Here is a 16870-nt window from a genome sequence, read left to right on the forward strand (position 1 = left end):
GTTAACCCATGCCTTCTGCAGAGAAAGCATTAACAATGCACACCAACATCAGCTCAACACCACCTTGACAATGAGTGCAAGTAAACTACTGTAATCACTGTTTATGAGAGTAAAACACTGAGATTTTATTACTAAGCACATGCAGGTTTTTTGTGATGAAGATTTTTTCGTGTGCATGAATGAGCTGATTTTCCAAACTGTATCTTTAATCCCCCCTTAACTTTAGAAAAAACACTAATTTAACCCCTAACCTCATGTCCTGAGGTATGTATCAACTTCCAATGTGATGATGAGCGAAGACTTTCTCCTTCAGACTAGCACACAGGTGTGGTTCATCCAACAAGATCATAGAGCCATGCCCAGAGACCATCAAAGTATTAATTATTTCTAGGGCTACAGTAAAGTGGAGGTGGCCTCCGATGTGGCATAGGGGTGTGGTAAAGAGGTCCACATCAGGGCTGCTTGTAAATCGACTGAAGCAGAACCACCAAGGCCCAGAGGCTGAAGATGTTGCACAACAGCAGAAGGCAGTGCAGACAAAATGCACAGTACAGTTTTCGCTAACATAATTCAGAATTTCTTACAGCAACATTTCAGTATGTAGGATTATTAAAGGTGGCCAGAGTTGAGCCGCCAAGTGGTCAAATCCTGACCAATGGATGGCTTTGGAAAATGAAAAAAGTGGAAATGAAAGGAAGGCCTCCTCACAAGTATAATTTGTGTCTCATTTTAAAATAACCCCAACATGCTCATTATTTATAAAATACAGTATCATTTGAGTTGTTTTTCTTTCCTTTTCAAATAAAACCAAATGTAGTCAGACAGTAATACTCAATAAAACAAAAACAGCAACCCTTACTCACAGGGGGACACCACAACCCCACATGTTTGAGTTTTACTCCAGATGTCCTTCCTGAAACAAGCCCAAAAGGACTGTTGTATCCAGCATTGAACTAGGGAGCTTTTGCACATCAGGCATGTGTGTATACCACTAAACTACAGAGCTACCAAAATCAAACAACCAACCAATCAAACCAATAGACAAACATTCTCACACTTGCATCCATAAGTTTTAATGACACTATTTGTGTTATAGTTGTGCCTTTGTACACCAGCACAGTAGGAGTGACTGAAGTGCAGGTCAGCCTTAATCCTTAAAACTTAAGTCATTTTATAAAAGTACTAAAATAACTGTTTAGGAATTGCATGCACACTGACACATTTCCAGAGTAACTGGATGAACTCACAGAATTTGAAACATAAAACAGTTTTTAATACTCAGCCTTTATTGCAGTCGCCTTCAGATCCTGCTTGTTTGTGGGTCTCTACCCTCAGTTTTGTCTTCAGTAACTGAAAAGCATGCTCTTTAAATCAGGTGACTAACATGGCCACTAAGAACATTTCTTTGCCTTGAGAAACACTTGGATTGCTTTTTCAGAATACTGTGGAGTTGCGTCCAGTCAATTTTAGAGCATTTGTCTGAATCTTAGCAGAAAGTACAGCCCTGTACACTCCACACTGGCTACGTCTTCCATGCCATAACATTCCCTGCGCTGTGTTTGACAAATAATCATGAGCGATTCCTTTCCTTTTCTCCTTTTAGAAATCTTATCACCTCATTTTGATTTTTCGCTTTAGTCTCATTTGAAGTTTTCATTTCTTTTTATTGCAAATGCTGCATCTGCGATGAAGGTGCTTTACTCTGGTGAAGAAAGGTTGCTGCTCTTCTAGAAGCCCATGCACTGCCCCATGCAGTCCTTCTGTCATCGTGATTATGAGATGATAGTGAGAAAGCCCCTCTTTGAACCAGTGCTGATACAGGGTTTCCTCTCATCGCAGTGTGACTTGTGAACAATGCTGGAGTTCATATTTATAATAGATGAACAGGAGCTGCAAGCAGACTCGCTTACACGAGTATCATCTCCGCGCTGCTTGAGCGAAGGAGTTAACACATTATATATTTGCTTACATTTGATTACTGAGCTAGAAATAGTCACGAATCAACATCTTATGCATTCTACTACTTTGTGTGTGTGTGTGTGTGTGTGTCCGTGCGCGCGCGCGCGCGTACATCCTTTGATAAGAAAACTTAGAAAAAAAATATTTCGAAGTTTTCACGCAGTTATGACAGATGCCCCCTTCTGTGGATGTGAGCGCGTGCGTTTCTGTTTCTTTAGATTTAGCATTTTTTCCGCTCAATGTGTCCGATTGATAAAGATCGATTTGAAGGTGTCCGCTGATGTTTCGGCTCAGGTTTGTCTAGAGAAGCAAGTCAGAAGGAAGTCTGCAAACCTTAAAAAAAACTTAACGTGTCAGCTGGTTTAACGTTTCAGTCAGGAAGCAAGAAAGACAATGCGGAAGATAATAAACGCCGTGCAGTTGTGTGTGGGTGCGCGCACAGTGGCGCGCGCGCGTGAGTAAACCGCGTAGAAGCGCGAGCCACCAAAGAGGGGTTCCCTTTACCTTACAGTCGGCGAAGGGTGCAGAGCAGCGAGCCTGGCTCGGGCTTCTTTTTCTTCTTTTTAAATGCGTTTACGCTTGGACAGCAGCGACGGAGAGCTGCAGAGCACCGAGTGGATACGCGCTCCTTTTGGTCTCCGTCGCGTTTGAACTTTTCTCAAAGTGAAATGACCAGATTTGAAGGTTAGAGTGACGCGTCTTTGCGCCTGTAGTCGTGCGCTCTCACGACGAATTCAGCTCGCCAATGCCCAAGGAGTGCAGGAGAAAGAGCTCCAAGGACTTCGGGTTCTCGGTGAGTGGAATAAATGAAGCGTCTCGTTTAGAGCGAAGAGTGGCTGCCAAGTCTTCGCAGATTTGCGATGAGCTCATTGAGACAGCCGCTCAGATCGCTCCGTCGTCCGGACCGCCGATTGTGATGGATGCGCCCCGGGTACCGCAGGTCACCATCACCCCGGAGGGGGGCGGCTGCTCCCGGGAGATGCAGCAGGAGGACTGGGATCGGGCGGTGGACGGTACGCTGCGCAGGAAACTGTCCAACTCCTCGATCTCCTCCACGGGATCCTCCGCCGTGGAGTCCGAGGATGATCTACTGAGTGACAACGAGAGCAAAAGCAAAGGCATCGTCACTTTAGAGCATCTGGTGGAGCCCGGAGAAGTGAGTAAACTGCAAAGAGATAGCGATCTAATGGTCGGTGCAAGGTCGCCACGACGGTTCATTTTCTCTTAAACAGTGAAAAATAACCGAATGCACAGCTAACAACAGTAAAGGTGGAGAAATACCACTCTGGGTTTTTTTTATTTATTTCTTTTCAAACTGCAATCCTGACTCCCATCTGTGTGCCTTTGCAAATGTGCTATTACACCGTGAAGAGCTGAGGGTTAAAAAAGAAGAAGAAGAGGGCAAAGCAATAAAATAAACAGCACTTAAACAGCAAGCTACTTCCTAACGAAAGACCCACGGGGACTGTTTTACTGCAGAGAACAGGCAATTACAGAGTGATAACAGCATCCTTTCATTTTATATTGTTTAGTTTAGTTTTCAAACGACATAAACACACAGTCTGATTTCTCCAGAAACACATCCCCCTGGGAAACCAGTCACGTCTACATTTCAAGCTATCTTGCATCTCTTGTTTTGGTCATGGAAGTGTGTTCTGGGAAATTTCAGTTATGAGTTATACTGGTCTGACAGGTGTCTCTTGCTCTCTATACAAATACATATGTATGAAGATGCTTTGAGGTCTTTCAATAGCATTGGCAGAAAGCACAGGAGCATTGTGAAACTCTGGGTGACTCTCACCCATTTAAGTGATGTTATCACTCCTTATTTTTAATTGGTCATTAGAGCCTTTCCCATTCTATTAATGACCAGGCTGTAAGTAAAGAAACTGACATGAAAATGCTGCTAAAAGCTGGTTAGCCTTTGTTGCATGGAATGTGTTGGATGACTGATGTCAGAGTTATGTATCATCTTATTTACTGGTTTTTATCTTCAAGGCCACATGAAACTCCTTGAGAGAAAAATACAACCTTTTTTTCAATGGGATGTTTTGCACAAAAGATTGTGCACAGCTCAAGTAATGCAAATTATTAATGTCAAAAACGGACCTGTTGAACGTCAAGCTTGATATATTTTGATACTTTAAGTCTCGGCCTTTTCCCTCCTTAAGCACACAGGCTTGTGTTGAAGGACTGGCCTTTCACCCTCACTGTGGGTGGAAATTTGTTTGTATTTCACATTCTTGTGGCTGGCAAGTGTCAGGGGACATGCTTGCGTGGGCATTAAAACTGAGCTGTCTATCAAATCACATGATCTCTCTGATTATTGTACAATTACATCCGAACAGAATGTTTTTGCAGTTCTGGAGCTCGATAGCTGTCGCTTCACATGAGCTGCTGGGAAGTTGAGTGCGATCACAGTGAGTCACATCTGTGTTTCTTCACTCTGAAAGCATAATCTGCTTTTTGTCTTCATTGTCACCACTCTTAGATTCAGACTTTCTCTTGGCTAGCGTGCGCCTGAAAAGCTGACCGTTTCTCTTTGCTTTTCCATACAAGGTCCGGATCTGTCACTTTCTTTTAAACAGACTGAACACACATGGCCCGTGTGACCCAGAGGACGATCTCGCTGAACGTCACGGTGTCCAGTCTGTTAGATTCCTTCCTAAATAAAAGGTCGTTTTCGTAACTTAAAATGGAAAGAAAATGTCACTTGTGTCAACGCTGATAAAAGCTACTGTTATGCTCCTCTCCCATCAACCCACACTCCAGCCCACACAAGGACGCCCACACACAGAGTAGCATAGGCTAACTTGTCATTGTGTAATAAAGTTTTTGTGGTCAGTACCCAATTTTAGATTTGGCCTTTGACATTTAACAAAGAAGCGCCTCAGGAAGTCAAATACACTCACGTATCAGTAGCTTTTACTTGTTTACATTTCAGGGCAGACGAGATGTTTTTAGTCGACTAAACAGCAGGTGGACGCGTTCATTTGCCAATCTCGCAGTGCTTTGCATTCAATTACCACGTCAAGGTGGCTTCACGTGGAAGGCATGAGTTATCGTGGCTGGTTTAGCAGAACCTGACTGAGTCACATGAAGTCTGATTTCAGCTATGTGTGTGTGTGAGTAAGAGCTTTTCTTTTTGGAGTGTTGTTTTTGACTCCTTTGTTCAGATCAGCCTGTTGAGTCAGTGTCTCACTCACACAGTACGGTGTTACAAAGAAAGGTGCGCCTGACGGAGCAGAAAAACATTGTTGAAGGGTGACCTTTAAGCAAACATTACACTAGTCCTGGAGCTGGATTCCTTTTAATTTGAAAGAGCAAACACGCATTATTCCACAGCTGGTGAATAATTATGAGACATTATTTGATAACTACCTAACTTTAAAGCACTTTGCTGCAAAAAGCAACTAAAATGCAAGACACTGTTAAGGATTCAGCCACTGTTTAAAAAAAAATCTTTTTGGTATCCTGCTCTTATTAGATCTCTATGCAATTACTCAGATGATGGAGAAAGAGAAAAGCTTTCTTCTGCACAGTTTTTCAAGTTTTTCTCATCTTCACTTTTGGGTTGCATTTTTGTTTTAAGATCTAAACTATACTTTTTATCATTAAAAAAAAATTCCATGCTTTTTAAAATTTAACATATGTTCTTTTAAGCTCTGATATGGTTTTATGACCTGTGAATATCTCTGTATTGAACCGAGTTAGTCATCTAATTTAACATGAGTCTCTGTGTCTGTGGAGGCTGATCTCCTTTAGACAAAATCAGAGTAACATAATCAGTCATGGAAACATGCATCGTTGCCAACAACCTCATAATGTCATGCATAATAATAGGTATAGGTCACAGATGTCAGCTTACCACAGAATAACTCTTCATTAGACTTTGCTAATATTAGATAAGCAGAGCTCAGAATGCTGGCACTTTACTTGCAAACGCATTTTTTCACTGTTGCGCCATTGGTGCTTTTTTCTTCCTAAGTAAAACTCTTAAGTGCTTTTCTTTTTTCCATCACCTTTGCCGAGGCATGTTTTGAGCTGCTATTCTTTCTCTAGCAAAAACGCACTGTAAGCAGGTTCCAACATGCGAGTGAAACCAGTATAATATCCAGTGTTATCAGTCCAAACTCTTCCGTCATCAAGGTCAGTGCAGCGCAGGGTGAACGATGTGAAGTTTCAATGTCAGACTGTGTTTAAAATCTAAATAATGGCCTAAGAGCTGCAGGGTCGTTATGTTTACGATAAAGCGCAGAATTCAGATCTAAGCCTCTGGTTCCTCTTGTTTGTGGATGACAGCAAATTATTCCTAAATACTAAGATTCCACTGAATTTCAGCCAGTAGCCACTCGAGCTTTTCTCGCGTTTTTTTCCTCACTAATGTGCTGAAAATGTGTGCACTTAAAGTACTCACATTAACTGATAAATCAAGAAAAGCATCTGAAATTAAATCTGCTTGCTTGTGGAAGTCTTCACAGTGCAGTCTTATCAGCAAACAAGTAAGAGTAAAATCAAGTGAAGCATATCACCTGACATTTAAGAGAGCCCCGGCTGGCCCCTGAAGACTTCTGCTATTAGCGAGGATGGTAAACTGTGAGATACTCAAGCATGAGCTGAGGGTTTCACTGAGAGAAGAGCCCCTGTTTCGTTTCCTCTTTCGATCAGAGCACACAGAATGTAATGACCTCCCAAGGCTAAAACCTAAACTCCAAGGACATACACTGGTCTTTCTATCCCAAAAGTGGGAATGCACTTATTTTGCTTTAGTTGCACTTCTAATTAGTTTTGAGATGATCTGAAGAAGCACAAAAATCTTAGTGTTTTATTTAAGATGTGGTAAGTTTTCTTGGAGGAAAGATAAACAGGCAGTTCCACGTAAGTGTGAAGCATTTTTGTGTTTCTGTAAAAATGCAAGCTGTTAATGTGTTTGTTCTGAGCGTGGTGTGAGACAGAGAAAGAGAAAGAAGAAGAAGTTGGGGATGATGGTAAAAGCAATCCATAAAAAACAAAACAGATTCACCAAGAAAACATGGAATACTCCTGAGTCATGTCATTTTATTTTTATCTCCTAAATTTTTATTAGCTAAGATGACAAATCCTACTTAAAGGTGCATTCCAGATTTTTCCACTGCAACCAGGAAATGAATTAAGCTGCAAACAGGCTCCTGGTTTTTCAGCAGGAGGTTTTGGAGACTTAGATTCTCTCACTGTGAATCAAAGTTGTCAGCAAATCACCACGCCGCGTTGGAGATGCTGAATAGAGATGCTGAATGAGATAAGAGTTTCCACTGAAATGGCATTTAACTGACCTAGATAGGGGGTTTCATGCAGAGGAAAACCAAAAACCTGGCATCAGCCTCACTGGGCAGAGTTTCCGTGTGATCAGATAACTACTCAGTGAACAAAGTGGAGTGGACGAAGGCCCGTTAACGCCACTCCTTCCTGCTATCAGACCAATAAAGAGCCCACAGTTAGACCCAAGTGCTTAAAATAATTCTTAACTTTAGCAGGTTTTGAAATGTTGTATTTCTTTTAACTCTACATGAATTAATTTCCTTTCTCTTTGTTCTCTTGCATGACTTCACCAGAGCAAACCACCGTGGTGGAAGCTAAAGACGTTCGTCCACTGGCCGTTCAGTGTGTCCCAGAGGAAAAGAATAAACTGGGTCCAGTTAGCCGGGCATAAAGGTGTGATCTATTCACATAAACCACACTTGACTCGGACAAATTACATAATATTTGTCCACCAGTTTAGTGGAAGTAAATACTGAAGTTGTTTCCCCATATTTATTGCTGCCCTGAACTTTGCTATACATTAATCATGTCAGACCAGACATTAGTCATTGAACTGCCACCTCTGTATTACAGAGGTTTGTGATGCCCAGTAGAGAAGAACACGTAGCAAGGGAGTCATGTCTTATGGTGCCTACTCATCCTCTCCAGGTGCTGCCCCCCGACTAAACCAAAGCATTTCCTGAAAATCTGCTGTTGTATGAAAGTACCAAATTCTCCCAACATCGCCTGGTAAAAGCTGACAGTAACTAAAAAACAATTTGGCAAGAAAAATCCATTACAATTGCACCCCAGCTATAGACTGTATATAAAAGATGGACGTAGCTAGGACTAGTTTTTGAAAGCTCTTTCTGAAGCTTCAGGTTGCTTTTTTGGAACCTGATGTGAACATATTCAAACAAGAGGCTGGTAGGCTGCGTTGCGACTGTGTGGGTGACACAATGCCTGCTAATTAGTACTAAGTAACTATCATACTATTAAAACAGTAGATTGTTATGCAACAAATATACATTTTGGACAGTCCATTCCTAATGTTGTTTGTCAGATAATCGTATTAAAGTGCTCCAGAAAACAAATACAGTCAAAGCACAAAGTTCTATGGCTAAATTAGGTAGATGAAAGGAGTTGAACCTAGTCAAAGAATCCACCTGCCATTCAAAGATGTCACACACTGAACTTTCTATAGGATTTCAGTCTGTGTGTAGTAAGGATCAAAGTTAGTGGCATGGCATATTTGACTGATAGCCGCTGTTATCCTATTATTCGTTTAAAATAGCCTATATCAAGGCTTTTATTGCGTCTTAATACAATTTCAGCCCTGTTTTGTTGTCAAGAAGAGGCAAAGAAATGGGAAAGACTAAAGCCATTTTTAAGCATGGCTGAATTTGGTATTTGTTACATGAGGGTCAGAGGGCGGTTCTTTTGGAACCTGCCTCAAGTGACCGATCAAAGAACTGCAGCAACTTTAGGTACCTCCTTGTTTTTCATCCACAGAAGTCTTTGCTTGGTTACAAGTCATTTAATATAATTTAAAAGAAAATGTAACATTACATTAGAGTACCTACTTGTCACAGACAATGAATTTACATTGAAGGACACTTTAATTTCCCAGTATCTCCCAAGTCTTCACATGCAGGTATATTTACCTCACACTGGCAAAATCAGGCCGTTGTTCATTCCTGTCTTCATCTAATCTCAGGCAACTTCAAAGCAGCAGATGAGGGCACCATTCTGAAAAAGTTCTCAGAGAACGAGATGCAGTGTTTCGAGAAGCTGAGGAATGACGCATTGCTCCCGTTTGTGCCTGGATACCACGGTGTTGTGGAAAAAGACGGAGAGTCTTTCCTTCATATGACTGATTTACTGGCAAACTTTGACCTTCCTAATGTTATGGACTGCAAAATGGGAGTAAGGTATGAAAGTTATGTCTTCACTGTCTTATTTACATGTAATTAATTTTTATGCACTGTTTTTATTTTTTCTGCACATGTATTTTTTGATAATAGAGCCATACATTCACGTAATACATGTAACTGCAGTAATATGTATATATATGTATGTATATATATATATATTATCACTACCACACTATTCGGCTAGTTGTTAGTTGCTAGTGTTTTTTTTAATGAATTAATAGGAAAGTGCAGGCGAGTGATGGTACATACAGCTTAAAGTGGTTTTGCTCTACAAGGGAACACCTGTTCTAACTGCAGGCTATATGCTTGGCTTCCTGCCACAGCGGGTGGGGTGTCTCAGTGTATCATGTGCACAAATAGGCAAACACACACATGCGCACGCACACGCGCATACAAACACACAATGGCATACATATATGCTTGAATGCACACATGAGCGTATACATGCATATGTTAGTGCATGCAGAGGCATGCAGGTACTGACACTCACCCCTCTGAGGGTTTTGTTTCCGGTTCAGCAAAAAAAATACGCAGACGCACATACGCACACGGACTTAGAGACACTGACTCACAAAAACACACACGCAGAAGAGTTACACACACTACACTTACAGAAACACCCAGCATAGCGTTTCATTGCCTGTTTGGTGTTTGCGTGTCTTTATTTCTAAACTATTCGTATGCATACACAGAGTTTCACACACTCAGGGTGTCCCTGGAGACTCCCCTTTGTCAAAAACACTCTCAACCACACAGTTGCAAAACCGCTAAGTTGCACAAACACACACTCACGCTTTCACTCAGCTAAATGCTGCACACTGGAGTCTCCTCTTAGCTTCCCTCTTCAGCACAGAGGAAGTGTGGCTCGCAAACTGAAAATGAAATTAGCATCTGTTTGCACATAACTTTATGCCAACTGTGAGTGTGCTGCTGGAATGTTCATAAACAGAAATAAAGGCTTTTAGAGTTGCAGGTTTTCTTTCCCCCCCTCTTCTGTGCACTGATAAGCTCTTCTAACATTTGCTAGAAGGGTGTAGATCTCTTTGGCTTTTAGCACAACTTAAGAAAAATTGCTCTGTAAAGTTGAGCATGAAAAAGGAGTAGGCAAGTATTGACTAATCTTACTTATCTTTCATCTTAATTACTCAAGATAAGTGATTAAAGCCAGACAAACCCTGAAAGTCCACTGACATTTCTGTGCCTTTAAACTTCTCACTTCAAATGCCAATAGTCTAAATTCAGCACCTGAAAATCCTTTGCTCCATTCTTGTTGAAGGACCTACCTGGAGGAGGAGCTTGTGAGAGCGAGGGAACGGCCCAAGCCGAGAGAAGACCTCTATAACAAAATGGTGGAGGTAGACAGCGAGGGGCCAACTCCTCACGAGCATTCCCAGCGGGGGGTAACCAAGCCTCGTTACATGCAGTGGAGGGAGTCCATGAGCTCCACTAACACCCTGGGCTTCAGGATAGAGGGAATCAAGGTAAAAGGAATGATGTGGGATATTTTTAGTGTAAAGGAAGGAAAAAATTAACTTACACAAAGGATCAGAATCCATGTGTATATAAGTCATATCAGGCACTGTAAGGTAAAGCATATAATATTTAATATTTGAATTTCCTTACACCAGTATTTGGACAACAACTGGGGAAATAACTGCCTGTAACATGAAGGCTTTCTCACTGACAATGAACTCAGACTGAACTTCTCTGCTCTTTGGATCTTTTTTAGCTTATTCAAGGTCGCTCTTTTAGTTGCCTTCAATGTTACTCTTTTTTTCATTCTCACTACTCTGATCAGTCACTATTGGCTACACCAAGCATCCCCTTTTTGTTAAAGATCTTTGATAAGCTTACTGCAGCTACGCAACATCAAACAACAGCAAAACAGAGACAGCAATAGGCACCGAATGTAGTTAGGCACTTAGCAGTGGTGCTGATGGAGACTGAAAGAAAGTGAAAGTGAATGATAGCGTGGCTTCATATATATTGAGTCTGCAGCCAAAAATTGTTTATTAATTGCAGTTTTAAATCTGAGTTTAACATCTGAGTCATGTGGCCTCCTAGTTACTCTTCCTGCGCTACACAACCTTAAATTCCAGCTGACACACCAGATAATTATCTTGAATTGAACTTATTTTATTGTGTAATGTTCATGTGAGGCATGGTGCCACACTGTGATTAGAATTGTGGCCTCACAGCAAGAACGTCTTGGGTTCGAATCCACCATTCCTGTGTGGAGTTTGCATGTTCTCCCCGTCCAAAGACATGCAGTTAGTGGGATTAGGCTACTCGGTGCATCTAAATTGCCCATAGGTGTGAACGGTTGGCTCTCTCTCTTTTTTCTTTAGAAAAGTGACGGCACATGTCGAACTGACTTCAAGAAAACAAGATCGAAGCGGGATGTCATCCAAGTCTTCAAGGACTTTGTCGGTGGAAACGTCAACATCGTGGTACGTGGCAGTCAGTTATCCTCTTCACGCACATTTTTATTCATCCGTGTAAGGACTCGGGAGTAGACACACAGTGCAGCGGTGCAGGCGTTAACCTGAAACGGCTCATCAGCTACGAATGCAGCAGCCGAATAGGCTCCCACATCCGCGTTCAGTGTTTGAACAGATAGAAATTGTTTGTAGGCTCTGCCTTTACATTTGAAAAAAGCTCTAAAGGCAAACAAAAACAGCCCCGAAGCGATCTACGAGAGTAAACCACAGAGCAAATATTCGCACTGTGATGCTGTTTGAGTTTTCTATTAGGGAGGAGGTTCTCAAATATACACTCTGCCTACATCCTGTTGTGTTCCAGCTATCTAATACCAGCTATCTAATATATGAAATATTTTAATTTTGTTTTTCAACCACAGAAGTCATATTTGAGCAAACTGACAGAGATCCAACAAGCCCTGAAGACATCAGATTTCTTCAAGCGACACGAGGTGAGAGCTCCTCTGCGTACAGTAAAGATGTGTGGCAAATTAAAGGGAAGCAAACAAAGCAGCCAAATAATATTTTTGCACCTGGCACTTACATAGATACGCGGCCGTGTATCCGTACTGCTTACACTGAACCGTGGCTGAATTATCACATTATTTCTGGCCAGTTGTACGTCATGTAACAGCTAACGATGTGTTGGATTAAAAAGAAAAAGTACTGCTGCAGGGTTTTTTTTAATATGTCGCCCATCTGTATTGATGCAAGAGTGGTTATTAAAAGCAGAAGATGAAGAATCAAAAGCTAATACTAACAGCTTTTTGTTTTATCAGGTAATTGGCAGCTCCCTCCTCTTTATCCATGACCATACGGGCAACGCGCAAGTCTGGATTATTGACTTTGGCAAGACCACGGCATTACCAGAGGGCCAGACATTAAGTCATGACATTCCCTGGCAGGAGGGAAACCGGGAGGATGGTTACCTGTGGGGTTTGGAAAACCTCATCCACACACTGGAGTCTGTGAGCAGTGCCGCCGGCGCAGAAACCGGTAGCTCGGTTACCAAAGAAAACAGCCAAAATACAGAAACACACAGCCAGTGACCTTTGATTCAACGGGTTTAAGGAACAGCAACTATATTGATGGACACTGCGGGATGGTTTCAGATATGATTGATTGGTCGGGGTTACTTTTTTTAAAGCACAGAATACTAAAAATGAAAACAAGAACATGACGGGCATCAAACGTAGATCCGAGGCTCAGGTTTTCACCGTTTTAAATGTAATGTGACCACATTTAGCATCGACACCGACAAAAAAAAACGACGCTGTGCGACGGATGCTGAACAGAGGGAAGCAGGAAGTTTTGTCACTATAAAGAAAATGATTGAGAAAATGCACCGACACTAATTCAGCCTCCTACATGATGAACAGAAGTAGAAGTGCAGGCATTGTGCATTTCACTTTCAGGATGTTACAAGTGAAAATGTGCCTGTTCATTGTCTCAAGAAGAGAGCGAACGAGCACAAGTTACAGACTCATTCTCACGTTACACCACTTACTGTAACCATCAGCCTTCAGTGTATTATTAAAGGTTGGGGCGTATGTTCAGTATGTAACTGTTTGGCTCACAGACCTCACAGTTATAACTACAAAATATAGCACATTCCCAGTATAGCACAGTCTACTGCGTAATGACTGGAGTGTATTATGTGTGTTAGTCTCTGGTGAACTGTCTTTCATTGTATAGCAGATTATTTCTCTTTAATCAAGTTCATTCCTGTGATCAAACTTGTAATCGTTTTTATTTCCGGTGATGGACGTCATCAAATGTAAATGAAATTAAAATGGGAACAACGTTTTTCTTCTATCTTTAGTGGTGAACACTATTTCACACTATATGTGTTACACGTGTTAGTCTGGACAGAGTTGACGGCCTTTTGCAGGGATATAAATGTGTGTGACTGATCATACTCACACAAGTGAGGTTGATATATGTTGATTTATTTGGGGCACAGTTAGGTGAGATGAAAGTAAAGACGGTATATTGCATAGAATGTCTTTGCACTTTTGTTTGAGGCATCCTCAGCTACAAAAATACAGGAATAAAAACTGAAATGAGTGTGAAATAAAATCTACCGGGACATAAGAAATATAAACTATGAGTAAGATGAGGGTCTTTTTTTTTCTTCTTTAAGAAAATGAGAAAAAAAACAATCCACAGTAATCAGTATTGCTATATGGCACAAACGTTTTTTTTCTTAAAGAGATAAACAGCAGATAAAGACACAAATATCAGCAGGTCTTATCTTATAACACACAGTAAGCCTACAGAACTCTTACATAAATGTAACAACATATCAAAAAATATAATATTGCCATGTTCAGGCTCAAAATAATGTCACACACCAAGTACAACTATAAACTTGATTAAATAAGAATAACCTGAAAGCATAAATACAGCAACTTGTTTGGTATTTCAGAGTTGAATACCTCCCCCTGTTGAGTAAACGTAAGTACTACCAGCACTACATCTATAGAGGCAGTGTAGCAGTACGTATCGAATGGCAGTGATCGATTACAGATTCATCATTAACATGAATGAATGCAAATGCAAAAACAAAACATCAACAACAAACAGCTACAAATGTAATGTTAGTCCAGTGTAAGCAAGTAGGAGCAAGTACAAAAATAGCTTTCCTGTTTTCTTAGCTGCAAGGTCGTCATCAAACTCGGACTCTTCAAACATCTCTAAAGCCAAGTAAATATTGGGACAAGGGGAACGAGACCTCATCCACAAAAATAAAACCCTCAAAGAAAGCAAATGTGTCTAATTTGGTGGGCCGGCTTCTTCAGAAGCTAACATCCATTATTTCAATCTGGAGCGGTGGTTCTCAGACTGTTTCTGGTACACTCAAGCTCACGACCCCCATCCCACAATTTTTAGCGCACTGTGAAAAAGATGCAATTCAACACGAAAGCATTAGCATACATAAATTTATATTTACACCTCATTAGATTTAGATACACCTTACTAATGCAGGGGTAGACCCCATGTACCCTCAGAACTACCTCAGTTCTTCATAGTATAGATTCAACAAGGTGCTGGAAACATTCCTCAGAGATTTTGGTCCATACTGTCATGACTGCATCACAAAGTTCCAACATCCAGGATGTGAATCCCTTTTTCCACCACATCCCAAAAGTTGCTCTATTGGATCAGAAGATGGGTACAGCGTGGTCATAAATCACCTTCCTTCCCCATTCTGATGCTTGCTTCAGCGGGTCGCCTTGACCATGCCTAAATGCCTAAATCAAGTTGCTGCCACCTGATTGGCTGATGAGATGTTTGCAATAGCAAGCAGCTCAACGCTTTGTTGAGTGTACCCTGATTCCTAACACCACTCCTGCAGTGGCTCTTTGCTCCACTGGGTGGGGCCCCTCCCCAGTTTGAGAACCACTGATCCAGAGTCAAAAAGAGTTTAAACCCCCCAAACTTTAAATTTATAGACCAGTATCCAGTTAGCTGAGAACAAGGCTGGAAACAGGCTCGTGCTTCACCTACCAAGTCAGAAAATACACGTTATTGCCAGAGGAAGTGTTTTCACATTGTATGGGATGAAACCAATTATATTAGAGTACCAACAAGTAGTATAAGGTCCTAAAGTGTATATAGAGCTGTAATTCTGCCCATCAGCATCAAAAGAGTGGAATTACTTTTCAAAAAATTTATACCTATGAAATTAAAACGTCTTGGAGATTCTCCTCCCAATGACTCAATATTCTTTTAGTCTTTTATGGTCATACACTAAATACTACAAATTCACATATACCGCCAGCAAAGCTTTCATGAATAAAATACAGCAAAAAGAAAAAATAACAGGTATAAAAGGAGTCCATCAACAGCAGTACGTTTTGGCAGCCCTCACCCACAGTGTGGACACTGAGGAAGTGCAGGGCCGCCAGTCTCCCAGTGTTTCAGCATCAGTGTTCAGCTACTTTGACAGGGCTCCAGTGTTGGCTCTCTGTATTACAGAGTGTTTGTGTGGACGGGAATGTTCAGTTGTGTTTTCCAGCATTCTACGAGCTGTAAAAATCAGACACTGTGGCACTTGACAATGAAGGAGCCTTCATGGTCATGCTTTTTATTCTAAAAATTCCAGAGCTAAAGTCTCAGTTTCTGAGAAACGGATTCAGGTGACATTTGAATCCTTTTCTTAGATAGGAGTAACACTGAGGTCTTCAGACAGAGAAAAGCCAGAGTCTCTGTCACGTGTGGGTTTCTCAGCTTTGGTGTGTCTCCTCACATCCTCATGCCCGTAGCTGGCATGGCGCTTCAGCAGCAGCAGCTTGGGCATGCAGGATGAGGGGGTATGGAGGCCTAATGCTAGTCCCAGGCTACTCCCTGATGAGACACTGGTAGCAGAGCTGGTGTTTTTCACATCTTCTGGGGCTTTGGGCACAACCAACGGCAGGCTTTCTGCCTCATAGCTTTGCTCGTCGTAGGCATAGTTGACGTTGCCACATGGGAAACTCTGGAGCTTAGCAAGGTCCATAGATTTTGTGCCACCGCCTGCTGGTGTCTTATGGGAGGACGTGCTAGAGGCAGCCTGAGCCTGGCAAGAAGAAGATGAAGTCGAGGAAGTGCAGAGGCTTTTAGGGCTGAAGTAGGTGCTGCTGGTGCCGTCACTGCCAGCCTCGTGGTTTTCTGAAGCTGGGCTGTGGGTCTGCGTTTTGGAGGTGGAGCTCGAGAGTGGCATGGACTGGGTGTGAGTGAGTGCCTTCTTCCCCCTTAAGTTATCCAAGACCCAGGATCCATATGTGGGGTTCCAGAGGTTCTTAGTCTTGTTCTTCAGCCTCTGGTTCTCTGAGGAAGAGCTGTTTCTGGAGTAGGGTCGGTGATGAGGAGGCTCAGGGTGGAGCCAGTTGGAGACCGCTGACAAACCAGGGGCAGGAACGGGCTCAGCCCAGCATGGCTCCAAAACCTCGCGACATGATGTGACTTCATGGTGGACAGGTTGGGTCCTCTGCAGGAGCAGACGGGGCTTTGTAGGCTGCAAGGGAAGAGGGGTGGGACCCAGGCCCATGGCTGAGAAACCCAGCTGGGAGGGACAATCCTGGGAGGGAGGGTGTGAGACTAGAAGTGGAGTGAGGCAGGTAGATGTCGGGTCAGTAGGACGGATTACAGTGCCTCCGTCATCATCCGTGTTGGGGCCATATTCCACAGGTAGAGGCGTGTTGATCACATCTGGATCCTGAGAGAGAAAAAGAAGAG

At 42.2% G+C, this 16870-nt stretch overlaps 2 protein-coding genes across 2 annotated transcripts in view; one reads left to right on the plus strand and one right to left on the minus strand.

The window, feature by feature from the left end:
- The first annotated feature begins 2120 nt into the window (after positions 1–2120).
- On the plus strand, positions 2121–13456 carry itpka (inositol-trisphosphate 3-kinase A). Its single transcript, XM_082515840.1, has 7 exons — positions 2121–3115; positions 7551–7650; positions 8954–9167; positions 10447–10651; positions 11519–11620; positions 12031–12102; positions 12430–13456. Exons 1-7 carry the CDS (start codon positions 2705–2707, stop codon positions 12697–12699), a joined length of 1374 nt encoding a protein of 457 aa, XP_082371966.1. The 5' UTR covers positions 2121–2704; the 3' UTR covers positions 12700–13456.
- A 126-nt stretch (positions 13457–13582) lies between these two features.
- ltk (leukocyte receptor tyrosine kinase) overlaps positions 13583–16870 on the minus strand; it is a 71945-nt gene continuing 68657 nt past the window's right edge. The window contains exon 29 of the mRNA XM_082515838.1: positions 13583–16850. Coding sequence (XP_082371964.1) covers positions 15813–16850 — 1038 coding nt within the window. The 3' untranslated portion in view covers positions 13583–15812. The remainder of the gene's footprint in view (positions 16851–16870) is intronic.

This window comes from Aulonocara stuartgranti (genome assembly GCF_965226115.1).
Source record: "Aulonocara stuartgranti genome assembly, chromosome: 19".
NCBI classification, from domain to species: Eukaryota; Metazoa; Chordata; class Actinopteri; order Cichliformes; family Cichlidae; genus Aulonocara; species Aulonocara stuartgranti.

Coding starts and splice junctions, on each gene's coding strand:
- itpka (XM_082515840.1), top strand. CDS start 2,705: ATGCCCAAGGAGTGCAGGAGAAAGAGCTCCAAGGACTTCGGGTTCTCG. Junction 7,651..8,953: donor CCAGTTAGCCGGGCATAAAG/GTGTGATCTATT, acceptor ATCTAATCTCAG/GCAACTTCAAAGCAGCAGAT. Junction 11,621..12,030: donor GTGGAAACGTCAACATCGTG/GTACGTGGCAGT, acceptor TTTCAACCACAG/AAGTCATATTTGAGCAAACT.